The sequence below is a fragment of the Talpa europaea genome, assembly GCF_964194135.1.
Source record: "Talpa europaea genome assembly, chromosome: 4".
Lineage (NCBI taxonomy): Eukaryota > Metazoa > Chordata > Mammalia > Eulipotyphla > Talpidae > Talpa > Talpa europaea.
Genome location: NC_140070.1, coordinates 125615906 through 125630107, shown reverse-complemented (window position 1 = coordinate 125630107; position 14202 = coordinate 125615906). Strand labels below are relative to the sequence as shown.

At 36.1% G+C, this 14202-nt stretch overlaps 1 protein-coding gene across 1 annotated transcript in view; it reads right to left on the bottom strand.

Annotated features, from left to right (window-relative positions):
• SPATA16 (spermatogenesis associated 16) overlaps positions 1-13908 on the bottom strand; it is a gene marked incomplete at its 3' end in the record, with an annotated part of 230265 nt that extends 216357 nt beyond the window's left edge. The window contains exon 1 of the mRNA XM_084232360.1: positions 13385-13908. Within this exon, the coding sequence (XP_084088486.1) occupies positions 13385-13906 (522 nt within the window). The 5' untranslated portion in view covers positions 13907-13908. The remainder of the gene's footprint in view (positions 1-13384) is intronic.
• Positions 13909-14202: the final 294 nt, after the last annotated feature.

The following is a 14202-nucleotide window of genomic DNA, read 5'->3' as shown; positions in this document are numbered from 1 at the left end:
AAACAGCATTGTAAACCAGTGGTACTTCAATATAAATTAAAAAAAAATCAGTAAAAGTTCTCTCACTTTTCTCTCCACTCATAAAAACTCTTCCTTTCTATCTCGATGGAACAGATTTCCATGTGTTTGAATCCTATTTCCGTCTGTCTCCAGACCCCCATCATTTCTTACTTTCTTAGGAAATCTCTAGCTTCAATCATCTTTGCATTACAGAATAAACTATCTTTCTATGAGCTCTTTAAACATAATCATGTACAATGTTCATATTTTTTAAAAAGTTAAAATCAGTCATCACTCTACATTTCCCTTGAGCTACTGCGCCGCTCCTCCTCCTCTTTCAAGGTAAGTGTCTTGAACACTATTGCCACTTTTTCCCTTTTCAGTCTCACCTCTGTTTCTGGCAGTTTTCTTTTTTTCAGGACAGCTGTGTTCTACAAGGACAGTTTTCCTTTTTAGGAGATGTCATTGAGCTCAATCATGTAATGAGTGCAAGGACTAATTTTGCCAGTGTATGAAATACCAAGGTACAATTTATGCTAATTTTTAGTCCACATCCTGAACACACAGTGAGCATGGCGAGCCTAACATTTTAGGTTATTTTTATCTCATTCTCAGGATTGCTAAACTAAGTGTGTGCCCAGTTCTATTCTTGAAGAAGCAAGGCTTCCTAGCTGGGTTGCATTGATCACCATTAAAGTTGTTCCCTCTGCAGACGTTTGACAGATTGTTTTTCACTTTTAATATTACTTGTAGAAATTCCTTCCTTCCCCTCACCCTTTTCCATGTTTCCTTCCTTTCCCTTCCCTTCTTCTTTCCTTGTATTTCTTCTGTTCTTCTAATGACTCTCATCTGATTCTTTTTTTTCCCCAAATGGACTACCACAGGCGCTATCATTCAGTCATTTTCCTCTCAAATCTGCCTCTATACTAGTGGTTATCAAATACTTTTTGAGCAAGATTCAATTAAGAAATATTTTACACCCCAAGCAATACATACACAAACACACAGCTCTAGACAGCACAAATTATTTTCTATCTCTTCTTCCTATCTATATATCTGTTCACATATTGACACAGATAAGTTGACTTTCCAATATTCCATTGGATTATATCCTTACTCCTACTACTCCTGCTCTGATTTCTGTTCTATTCCATTCCATTCCATTCCACTCCAGTCCATTCTATTCTAATGTTCTATTCAATTCAGGATTTGAATTAAAAGATAGAATCGGTCCCAACCAGTCAAACTGATTTCATAATCTAATAATGGACTATAGCCCAGAGGTTAAGCATTAATTTTGCTCACTGCATACATTAGAATGATATCACAAAATCAAAAATCTGGTGCCACTATTCTGCACATTAATTCCTTGAGAGGCTTCCTGGAACTTGACAAGGGATGTATGATGGCCTGGCTATCTGCCAACCTTCCAGTCATTTCTCCCCATTCTACCTACATTTCTACCCTAACAATACCCAACTTCTTATTTTACCCTGGAATTTTTTTGGTTTCCTCATTTCCTCATCCCCGAGGCCGTCTTTCCCTAAAATCAACACTTGAGTCATAGAAAATGATGTTTGCCGCAGAAGAGTGTAATTATATTTCAGATGTAACTGAAAAAAAGAAAAAAAACTATAATTTTGGAGATTAAATTTTATGTTTCCCAGTGTCAGCTGTAGTAATCTGCATAGTATTTGTAAAGTAGTAACTAAATATTTCCCTAATTAATTCTCCATAAATTAAAAAAATCATTACTTTCCTACCCAAAGATCCATCTATGGTTTTTAACACTAATTCCAATTCTTCTTTCTGTTTTTTTGGACTATCTGCAATATGTTTCTATCCATCTGCCCTATTTCATAATAATCTGGCCCACCCATCTCTTTGCCTTCCTTCTGTGGTACACTTTTTTCTCAAGTTCACCATCCTGCCAGTAAGGCTGTTTCCCATATCAGCCTCATTTTCATGACCTTCTACCCACCTCACTTTTCTATTTGCTGTTTGTAGCCCAATCAAATCTTTAATTTCACCCAAATCCATTCATGAGTTTCCAGAATACTTTATACATTTTATCTCTTTATCTTTAATAGCGTATAATAATAGTTCTCAACCCACTGAGTTGTGAAAATCAGAAGTTAACACGAACAAAGTGCTTACCACACAGTGCACATTCAAAAATGTGTATCACAGATTCTGTTGAAATTTCCCACCCTAAACCTTTGGTCAGTGTGTCTGCTGCATATCACTGAACACTCAATACACTTCTGATCTCCTTATAGTTGTAGGACTTCTGTCAAGCTTATGTCAAAAGTTTGATTTTGAATCCCTTGAGGACCAAAATCCTGTCGTATAATGTGCTGTTACCCTTGTCACCCTCAAAGTTGATAGAAAGTATCACTGAATGTAGCCACTAAATAATTTGTGATTAATTTCTTTGCATAACTTTCTCCACAAAATAAAAAATTAATTATTCACATATTAGTAGCATAGGCATCATCACCATCATCACCACTCACCAAAACAACTACTGCAGAAGTTAGTTATTTCTGGATATTAAATATAAATTGGTAGTAACTTTTAAATATGTCTCGACCAAATGTTGAAGGTATTCACAACAAATCATATGAAAGAAAGAAACCACACTGAGACAGTGTGATGAAAATCTTTCCCCTTTTTTATTACCCACTTCCTAACTACACCCTATAGGAACAGAAACATCTACTAGGTAGGAACAAAGTTTTCTCAATTTTGTGAATGTCAAATGGGGCAGCAGAAGAGATAAACAATGATCAGTAGAAGTTTTCCTCCTTTTTTTCCAGGTAATCTCAATCTGAAAAGTAACCACTACTCATTCTACATGACATTTCTATGAGCAAATTCAAGGGGGTCTTATCTACTCCGTATTTGCAGAACATTAGACTGTATTGGGAATGAGGCTGGAAAGGAGTGGAGCAAAAAGAGAGGATTGCTATTTTAAACTTAATCACACTTAGGGAGCCCTGAAATAAATTCAGAAAGTTGGTTAGTGGAAGAAATGTTTGGCAACATTATCCAATATTTGACTAAGAGTCATTTTTTGGACTTTGAAGCCTAACATAGAATAGTCAAATTGGATTTACAATTTAGGGTTATAAAGATCTAAGAGACTGGGTTGGTTGGTTTTTGGTTCACAGCAATCACAGATATATCCATATTTAAAAACTATGCTAACATGGACTGTGCTGTGAATCAAGTACATAAATACCACCTATAAACTATGGAAATTATCCTACTCATGAAAAAATCTTGCTCAGCATCCTATGGGTTAATAATTCATATTTTGTAACATCTTTGCTTTGGGGAAGAATTTAATATTTCAGAGATGCATACTAACTATTGGCTGAAGTTTGGTATCAACCTATTTCTTAGTGTTAATAGGAAAGTGGTAAGTTAATTTGCTCTTTAAGTGGATATGAGATTATTTTCTTGATGCCTTTAAATAGGTTTATAATGTTTACTTCACTTAATTCCTTTTAAAACATAACATGGGGGCTAATACCTATTGTAGGTGATTTTTTAAAGGATAATGGAGTTATGAGTATCTTCTATATTAGCAATTCTCAACTGTTGCTGCTCAATAAAATAATCTTCCACTTGTCTGGAACAGACTTTCTGAAGGTGGATTGGGCATTGATACTTGTTTAATAGCTCCCTCAGGTGATTGTAATTGTGTCAAGAATCTGTGAGGTTCATGATATTTTCATGCAGAATGTTTCTTCTTTCATCTGATTATAAATCATCATATATCAAATTATAGTGCAATCTTCTTTATTGAAAATTCTCCTATCCACCCCTCCTCCATGCTCTACCACAATTTATACAATGGAAAAATGCTTGCCTCTCTGACATAGCCAAGGCTGCCTTATAACCTGCACTTGCCAGACTTCTCTATTCTTCCTCTCCTTTATTCTCTACACATGGTGCCCACAAGCTCTCCTATGTTGTGAGCACTAGCAGAAATAAACGCTGTTGCTCATTTCCTTACTGTGTCAATGACTGACCTTGTGCAGAAAAGGGAGGGGGCGCGATAGGAGTCATACAAGTGCTTAGGAGCGGCCTGGATACAAATCAAAGTCAGTAACAGGGACCCGGCAAAGTAAGGCCATCTTTTTATTTTTTTTAAAAGATTTATTTATTTTTACACAAGAGCTGGGGTGCAGGCCAGAGGTGTGGGAGGGTGAGAGGATTCACCAGAGACCGAGCGGGGAACAGAACAGGCAGAATGATGAAAACACTGCTGAGGGGAGCAGTGGGCAAGACAGGAGAGGTCTGCCCCGCCATGTGGGACTCTCCCTGGCTGGCTGGGAATCGAACCTGTGCTGCAGAGGCTGCAGACAGCTTCACAGCACAGCGCTAAACCCGATGTGCCACTGGGGAGGCCCCCATCTCTCTCTTTTTTTTTTTTAAATAACACTCAACTTGGAAAATTTTGTGGAACTTTAACCAATAGTGAATTCTGTGTAACTTAATTCTTTTTTTGATTCCATTGGGATCAGGGTGATGACAACTGGAGGTAATTAAATTACCTAGAAATATGTTAGAAGTCTTTCTATATGTCCACTGGAAGGGTACATTTAAAAAAAAAGTATCCTTTAAGATGTAAGTATTATTAATACACTAACCTAAAACTTTACAATATATATCTGTATAATCTGAAAATGCAAATGAAGTCCTGGAATGCACGCAACAGGAGGCGTTGTCTCCAAACTCTGGCTCCTTGAAGACAGCAACTACTTCTCATTTATATTAGCATGCCCAGCACTTAGCACTGTCAGTCTGAAACAGTTGGCAAATGTTAATGGTGTTAACATATTTTCTTATGATGGCAAATCCAGATTTTGCAGATTTGTTATATTTAAGTAATGTTTAACAACACCTAGGGGGGAGATCCTATACTTCTAAAATATAAACAACATTGTAGCCAATGTCAACTCAATAAAAAAAAATTATTTTAGAATTTATCTAATCTTATTTTTGCGGTAAGGAGGCTATATCTCAGTATACATTATATTTTGTATTTTCCTGCTATTAAGTGTGCCTGCATTAAAAAAGAGTCTATTACCCATAAAACACTTGTTAGTTATGATATCCTTGGATGGAACAAAAATGGCAAGAACCAAGTTAAAATCTGAAATGTTTTATCCTGAACATACAGAGTTCAACAGTCAGTTTATACCTGACAACTAAGAAAAACAAGCTATTTCTAGCATATCAATGTGTGCGTTTAAGTGAAAGCTTATATTTTTTGTCAGAAGCAGTTAATAGTTCAACACAGTGTTTGTTTAGCTCACTGCCACTGAAAGAGGGACTAGAATAGAAAACAATGAATAATTTTGGTCCCTTGTTTTGATTGGATTTTAAATATTATTCAAAAGAACACTAAATTTTTAATGTCCATTAAAGGAGAAAAAGGATATAGATTAAAACAATGCTGCTAAACATTGACACGAGCAACTTTTTTTGGTGCTGTAGTTTTAAGTTAAATACATGCTGTAGAAGAAAATGAGGCACTTGAGGAATACAATAACAATTTGTACATGAATTTGGAGTTCATTATGCTTTTCAACAAGCAATTACGGATATTCTATGTGAAAGCACCTGTAGTTGGGCACTTGTTATCACTCCTACTTAATGGCATTCTAAGGGGTTGAATAAATTGCCCAAAGTCATACAGCATTAGGTACCAGAAGCGGCATCAAATACAGATAAACTGACTCCAAGTTCAGTGTTCTATCCATCATGGCTGTGGCTCATGTGGCTATCTAGGGCTATGCAAGCTAGAGATAAGAGGTGTTTCCCATTAACTTGCTAGAGGGGCTACAGGATTCATTTAGTGGTGTGGCCTAAATCCTTGCCACCCAGAGTGGTCCCTAGACCAGCTGCACGGGCAGTGCTTGGGAGCTTATTAGAAATGAGACATCTAGTGCCCAACCCACAGGTCTAATGCAACAGAATCTGCACTTTAAACAATATTCCTGGACAATTTTTATGCATTTTTGAAGTATGAAAAACAATAGTACAATGAATTCCAGATGTGAAATCAGGGCATCTGAATTCAGTCAGCCTTGTCACAGAAAAGCTATAGGACTTTAAGTTGTTTTTTTAAAACTTTTAGAGCACCAATTTCTTTATCTATAGAGTGGGAAAGATAATACCTGCTTTTGAGGGTTACTATAATGATTATGTGCGGAAAAAAATGATAGGATGTTAGGAGGAGTTGAAGAAATGCATACAGAATCTAAATGCAACCTCATAGATGTCTTAAAAAAAACAGTTGAGGCACTCAGAATTTGGTGAACTCTTGATTTCATGATTATGTTGCACTAAGAACTACCTGTGTTAGAATCCATTTAAATTAAGCTTTCTGGGATATCCACATTTTCATACCCTAGAGATTTGCTACAAAATTATTCTCAGCAGAGCTATTATAGGTGAGGCTGCCCTATAATGAGATATCTTTGCTACTTCATTAAATAAACCCCCTTGGATAAGCTCCAAAATGGACCTGCCTCATACCAAATTCCATTACACTGAAAGTAATCTCATAAGGCGGCCCTGGTTCAATTGTCCTGGATACCTAACATTTACCATAAAGGGAATGTGTTCTAGAAGAGTGATTCCCAAAAGCTGGTTCTCAGACCAATGCTTACTGATCCAAGGGGAAATTTAAGTAAAAATAAGACCATTTAGTCATCTTTTCATAAAATTAAAATCTATTTTAAAAATATCCTTCATTCTGAGAGTCCCTTTCTATTTCCTTTCTATCTCTTTGGGTGTTAAACTGACCCACATTTTTATGAAATAATGATAGTAAAAGATGGCAACTTTTGCAGTGTTCTTGTTCAAGACAAATACAGTTTTAATCATCTTCCCACTCCCCAACATTAAAAAAGTATATATATATATATATATATATATATATATATATATATCTCCTTGAAATCCAAAAGTTCTGGTTCCTTGCCATGAAAAAAACTGCTTACATGGAAGTTCTTTCCTATGACATTAGTAAGGGGCACAGACTATTTTAAATTAGGAACCAAATTACAAAGTTTTAATTGAAGCACAAATCTCTTTGATGTCAGCATATCACAAAGTACAGCGCTCCTCAAACTGCTGTGCGCATAGGGACCACTTGGGATCTGTTAAAATGCAGATCCTGACTCTGCAGGTCTGGCACAGTCCAAAATTCTGTATTTCCAACAAACTCACACTTAGAGTAGCAAAGGCACAGTGGTTAACTGGTGAGCTCTAAATCTAGAGCATCCTGGCTAGGTTTCTGGCACAATCACTTCTAGCTGCTGACCCTTGAGCAAGTTTCTTAATCTTAGTTTTCTCAATAGTAACAAAAGAATAATAATAGTTCTAGCTCACAAAATTGTTGTCAGAATAACATGGAATAATGATTGTAAGTATTTCCAGAATATACAATGCAGTACCTGGCACTCAAAAAGAGCTCCATCAGTGAGTTATTATTGTAACTTCCCATATCAGTGCTTGGGGCACCAAGATATTAACAGAAGATTAGCACCTCAAGGGGGTCAAAATCAGAAGAATAGAAAATTCTAGTTGAGAAGGAATAAGCTGTTATGTCTTATTTTGGCTAGGTGGAATTGTTTGAAGCTGTGAATCTTGAAGGGTATGTGTGTAGAGAGTTTTTTAATGCAAAGGGTGGAAACCACTTAATTACTATGGCCCTACAAGTAATGCTGAGATGATGCTATTTGTTGGGTATATGCCACAAACTTAAAGAAACCTTGGATAATTCCTTTGAGTGTTTTTCCTATAAGTGGAAAGAAAAATCTGATTCATATGCTCCCATATCTTTAAATTTTCTTGCAGTTCTTTATTAATAAATATTCTTCTCCCCATGAAAGTGCAGCTAGACTGTCTATTAATTTCTTCCTATGTTTTATTGACAACCAAACAACTTATTGAGTACTGTGTCTATTTCCTCATATGCAAATATGACTATATGAGGCTTGTGCCTTTCATGTTTCCTTACAGAACATGCACTACTTTTTATAGTGGATGAATTTTTATAGCTTTTCCCTTTAAAATTATAGGGAATAGTATGCAAGCACGAAAAATGTGATAACATGATTTTGTGGCTTTTAACATTAGCTTAAAGTTTTGCTTTGCTCTTGTAGTTTCTGATGTGAATACAAACAAACATAAGAGCAAATGGTAACAGATATTAATAAAACTTGACAGAGAGTGATGAATTGGTCACAGAAGTGAGGATTAATTCTACCTACAAAACTGGTTCAAATTTAGATAGTAAAATGCATGTAGAGGAAAAAATTTTTTTTAAATCAAGCATATTTAAATAAAAGCCTCCTATCTTGTGAAATACTAAAAAATTAAAATTGATTGCTATTTTGGAAGCTAGACTGTTGTCTTCTGATTCATTGTATACTATTTAATGTTAATCATTGTCAAATATTATTATGAATTCATCTAGTTAGTGACTGTGTTATGAAAACGAAACAAACTAATATTTTGTCAGGAGCACCAGGAAACTAACATACAAGCCAGACTATTCCTAATGAGTATTAGCTACATTGGAATTACATTAATTCACAAAGACAATTCTCTGGGACTTTTTGCCAGTTTTTGCTTTTCTGTTTGTTTTTTTTTTTTTTTTTTTTTTTTTTCTGGTCTTGCCTTTAACCACAACCAATCTTCTCTGCACTCCTTCAGCTGACTTTGTATCACTCATTTGGCAAGCATTCACTGTGCCTGATAAGAACTCCCAAGAAATAAGTACTCTATGGAAAAATTATTAGTTATCCTTCAATATACATTTCTCCCTTCTTTCTTAGTAATAGGACTGACTCCTGAATGTTAGGACCATCGTAACAAAACCACACTTTTCAACCTCTCTGCAGATGTTTGAGGCTACATGATTGGATATGGGTCAATGGAGAAAAAATACAAACGGCATGTGCAACTGCCATAAAGTTTTTTTTTTTTTAAGAAGTTAAATTGAAAAGAAGCTCTATTCAGGTACTTATAGGGACAAGGTGTGCTTCACACTCCTTTTTCTCCTTCTGGTTGGCTAGAAGGTTGGATGCGATGACCCCCAACAAGGGCTCCCATTTTGGAACATGAGGTCAAAGCTACACATTGCAGGACAAAATAGTATCTGACACACTGATGATTATACCATACCAACACCTGACTACTGTGAGAGATTTCTGTGAGAGAAAATAAACTTTTTATGTGAGAGAAAAATAACCTTTTACCTTAGACACTGTTATAATGGATTTTCTATCACTTGCAGTGAAACCTAATCCTAACTTATACTAAAATATTCACTGATGCACTAAAATATTTCACTAAAATATTTCAGGTGTGATCCTTATTATACATGAATCTCTCATTCAATATTACTCAAGACTATGTTAGGACCTAACAAAAAGGGAGCGATACATTTAATAGTACTGGAGACACTCATTATTGAAGTTAAATTTTCAGGGAAGTTAAATTCAGGGGAAGAAAGGGTTAAAGAGGTTAAAAATCTTTTTTGTTCCCAGTAGCTTTGGTTTATCAAGAGACATTCTAGGTAAGATTTTAAACTTAACTCCCAAGATAATTACACAAGAGCTAGGCCAGATGTCTAAGCTAAGTTTTGGTCTCAAAATAATTACCTTTGTTAATTATCAGTAATTAGTGTCAGCATCCGAAGCTTTCCTAAAAACCCTGGAAGTAGGAGGGGTGGAGAGAGGAGAGGAGAGGAGAGGAGAGGAGAGGAGAGGAGAGGAGAGGAGAGGAGAGGAGAGGAGAGGAGAGGAGAGGAGAGGAGAGAGAGAGGGAGAGAGAGAGAGAGAGAGAGAGAAAATATTCACAAGAGCGAATCAGAAGACAAGGATTTTCTGGTACAATTACATCTTGGGATCATTAAAAGCTGATTCAGATTTTACCATTTTGAGCACTTGGTTTTATGGAAAACTGGATATTTTCTTCTATGTAAATATCTTTGTTTCTATGTAGATTTCTTTGGAAGTTTACATCAACTAAAATACACTGAAGACTATATCATTATTATAAATAGATTTCTAGCAAATCAATGCATGTATTTTTGTATTTCATGCCCTTTTAATTGTAAAAGATATTATTTTGGGGATTAAAATTGCAAAATTTATTATTTCATATTGTCTATGAGTTAGCAATTTGGGCCAGGGTAGCTCAGGAACTCTCACAAGATGGCAATGAAGATGTCAGCTGAGTGCAGGCTTATCTGTAGCTTAATGGGGGAAGGATCTGCTTTCAAGCTCAGACAAATGGTTATTGGTAAAATTAAGTTCCACAAAGACTGTTAAGCTGAGGCTGTCCTCAGTTCCTTGCCACCTGGGTCTCTTCATATGGCCGTTTGGATCATCAGAGTGAGCCAGCAGAGGCAACGAAAGAGCACCAGCAAGAGAGAGAGTGTGGCAAAAGGCAAAAGCATAGTTTTTCATAACCTAATCTAGATAGTGACATCCCACCACTTTAACTATATTCTACTCAATATAAGCAAGTCCCTATATTCTAGTCCACATGCATGGGGAGAGAATTACAGGAGAGTGACCTTCTGGAGACAGATCACTGGGAATCATTTTAGAAGCATTCGACAAATACATTTATGGATTTACCTATAAAGACATAGCAATAAAGAAAAGTTTGAAACATATCTAAACATATAGAAAGAACCCTTGACTATCAGACTAGCAACATGGGTTCTCATTTAAATGCTGCTAGTTTATTTCATTAAAAATTATGGTTTCACAACCCAAATGCCCAAAAATAGATGACTGGATCAAGAAGATGTGGTACGTATACACCATGGAATATTACTCAGCATTCAAAAAAGATAAACACATGCAATTTGCAGCAACATGGATGGCGCTGGAAGGGATCATGCTCAGCAAAATAAGCCAGAAAGAAAAAGAAAAATACCAGATGGTCTCACTCATAGCAGGAATCTAGAAAACTTAAATAAGGGACCAGGAAAAAGAATAACTATAAGAAAGAAAATATCAAAATCAACAAACAACAATGAACCAGAGACACTCTATGGGGGTGTGGGGGCGGGGAAAGGAGAGATTGGGGTCAAAATAAGGGGGTTGGAATTGTATAGGGAATATAAAAATAAAATTTAAATTAAAAAAAAATATGGTTTCATTTTTAAAAATTTTATTGAAGTAAATTTGCTTTATTACAAGTTTCAGGTGTGCATTATCATGAGCTCTGCTATTAATTGATCAGTCTACCGATATTCCACAGGCCCCAGTTACCTGCTGGAAGGGTTGGGGGAGGGATAGGAAAACAGAGGGCGGAGGGTCCTCAATGAACTATGAAGGAGGATTATTGGTACTCTGAAGAGGTGTGAGTATATTACCCTAAATCATATACAATGTTGTGAACCAATATTAACTCAAAAAAATGTTACCCCCAAAAAGACTATTCTTCTTTATCTGCAGAGTTATACCTTTAACTCAGTATTCCCCTCCCCCCAAAACTTCCACTGAAAATAGCCCTCACACAGATGCCAGGATCTCTTCCTGGTGCCTTTCTTTAGCCTCCTTTCATCAGTCAGAGGCTGCTGGTCTTTAGCTCAAAGGACAGTGGAGTGTTCCCAGTGATTTGTGGCTAACTTAAATTGGGGGCATGCTTTTAACATAGGTTAGAAGTGTACACAGTGTATCATTTTTTCCTTCTTGGTAGAGATGACACTTTATGAGAACATCAGTATTTATAGATGTATCTATTTTTGTGTACTTCACCACTCTGCTTCTCCTATTTTGTGCTTAGGGTTTCTTTTCAAATACTTAAGGGTTACTTAAGGGAACTATTATCTGGTATTGTCCTTTAATTATTGATTGTAATGAATTTAATCTGAAAATTACAGTAGAAATAATGCTTCACTCTCTAAATCTCCATCACAGTCATCTCACATTTGACTCCTGCCCATGGCTGCTCTCTGATGGGGATTTAATCACTCTTTCAAACCATCTCTAATATTTACTGGTTTGTCTTCATCACCAGGCTATTAAAGGGAAGGGACCATTTCTTAACTCAATTTTTATCTCTCCTGTGGCCACCAGGATTGTATAACATGAAATTATTATTATTATTATTTTTTTGGTGACTAGAGAAATATGTGGTCACCTATATTGTGAGACCGTGGGATTCTGTTTACAGAGAATAGGTTCAGTACATTATGAGAGGGAGGGATTTTTCCCATTACCTATTTTAAGCTTTGGTGATGATGCTCAAATTTCTTCTAGTCTATGGACTATTTCTTTATACCATGCTGTTAACCAACTAATCTGCTTGCAGAGAGAACATAATTACTCATGCAGCTCACTAGAATGTAAAGGAAAGTGAAGTTTGATGATAAGGTGGTATTATTTTGCTTTTAATAAGTATCAAGTACAAATTATCAGTCTATACTAAATAGTAAAATATGGTTAATTTGCAGCAACATGGATGGAACTGGAGGGGATACTGCTAAGCAAACTAAGTCAAAAAGGAGAAAGACAAAGGCCAATGGTTTCACTTATATGTGGAATATAGAGAAAATGAAACAAAGGGTCAGATATAACCAAACCAATAACCAACCTTAGAAATTTGACTGCAGAACTGAGGCTACCAGAAGGGGAGAAGAAGAGGTGAGAGCAAGATAAGGGAGGAGAGATAATGGACCATATTGGGAGGACGAAGGGTGCCTTGGTAGTGGGTGTGGGGTGATGACTTACATCTGAAAGGTTTGATTCTATTGCTTCTAAATCATATACAGTGTTTTAAGACAATGTTACATCCCCAATCCCCAGGAGTAGAGATGGTTATATTCTATTACTATTACTATTCTATTACTATTACTATTCTATTCTATTACTATTACTATTCTATTTTTATTATAGACTATATACCAAAAGATGACAATTCATATACTCATTAACTGCCTATTTCTAGAGAATCTATATTCTTTTTTATTCTACTATATAATATATTTTTATTCTCCACTATACTAAAACTTAATGACTTTTGTAGGTGTACATCTAAATTACAAATCTGCTTGCGTTTTTATTTATGTTATGATTTACTGCAGAGATTGCTAACAGTGAAAAAGCATGAGGTATGCCTTTGGGGTGATTTCTATATGTCCAGGGCACACCGCTATATTAATTTGCAGTCATACCTTATTTGATCTTTTACACTAGGAAATGCACCATCCTCATATCATTCAATATTTTCACCCAGTGGTCACTGTTCATTATAGGACCATCAGACCTACTAAATGTAATCTCCACTTTCCACTTCACAGCTTCCTGTTACCAATCTATGTTTAATTCCATACCTCAAGCGCTGTTCTAAACTGTCCTGCTGCCACGGCGTATTTCTTTTGTCTGTAACAAGAGCTGGCATCCTTTAAGGCTACCTGAAGCCATTTGTCAATCTGAGGCACGAAGCTGAAATTAGGTACATGCAAAGGGTCTACTATGTCAGCAGCTTGGCACGTTGACTGAACCCCAGTAGACAGGAAGGACTCTACAAACTCATAGCTGACGGCCTCTTCATCGACATAGACCAACTTGGCCTCCACATCCATGATGTTCTTTAAGGGAATGTGAGGGAGAGGCATTGTGATTAGCGGACTGTCAAGTTCTATTATCTTTGCCTCTTTCTTTCCAGGCAGCTTGTCTTCACCTTCCGCTTTCCTTTTAAAGGCCACTTTCTCTACATCATTGCTTTGTTTTTCTTTAATGTTCTTTGTCATTTTTATTCTCTCCACTGTGATTTCTACCTGTTTATCTCCACAGTTTTTCTTAATCTCTTGTGGCATTTCCAGGCTGCTGGATGGGTTTGCTAAGGTGGACATTTTCTTGCTTGTGTTTACTTTTGAACAAGCTGATCAGGATAAGTCCTACTTCCTACAGTCTCCAGATTCTTACTGCTTCCCGAATCCACCAAATCTTCCCTGAAAGTCCTATAGAGACAGGAAGAAAAATGATTTAGATATTTTGAAATTCCAATGGCTTAACTATGGTCAAATTTATTTAAACCCATGTTTTATTCATTCTAGGTATTAAAACTTTAAAGTATAACTATATGTACCTCATCTGTTGACTGTTTTACTTGGAAGTGTAATTTCAGTCTCAAAACAACCCCCGCCCA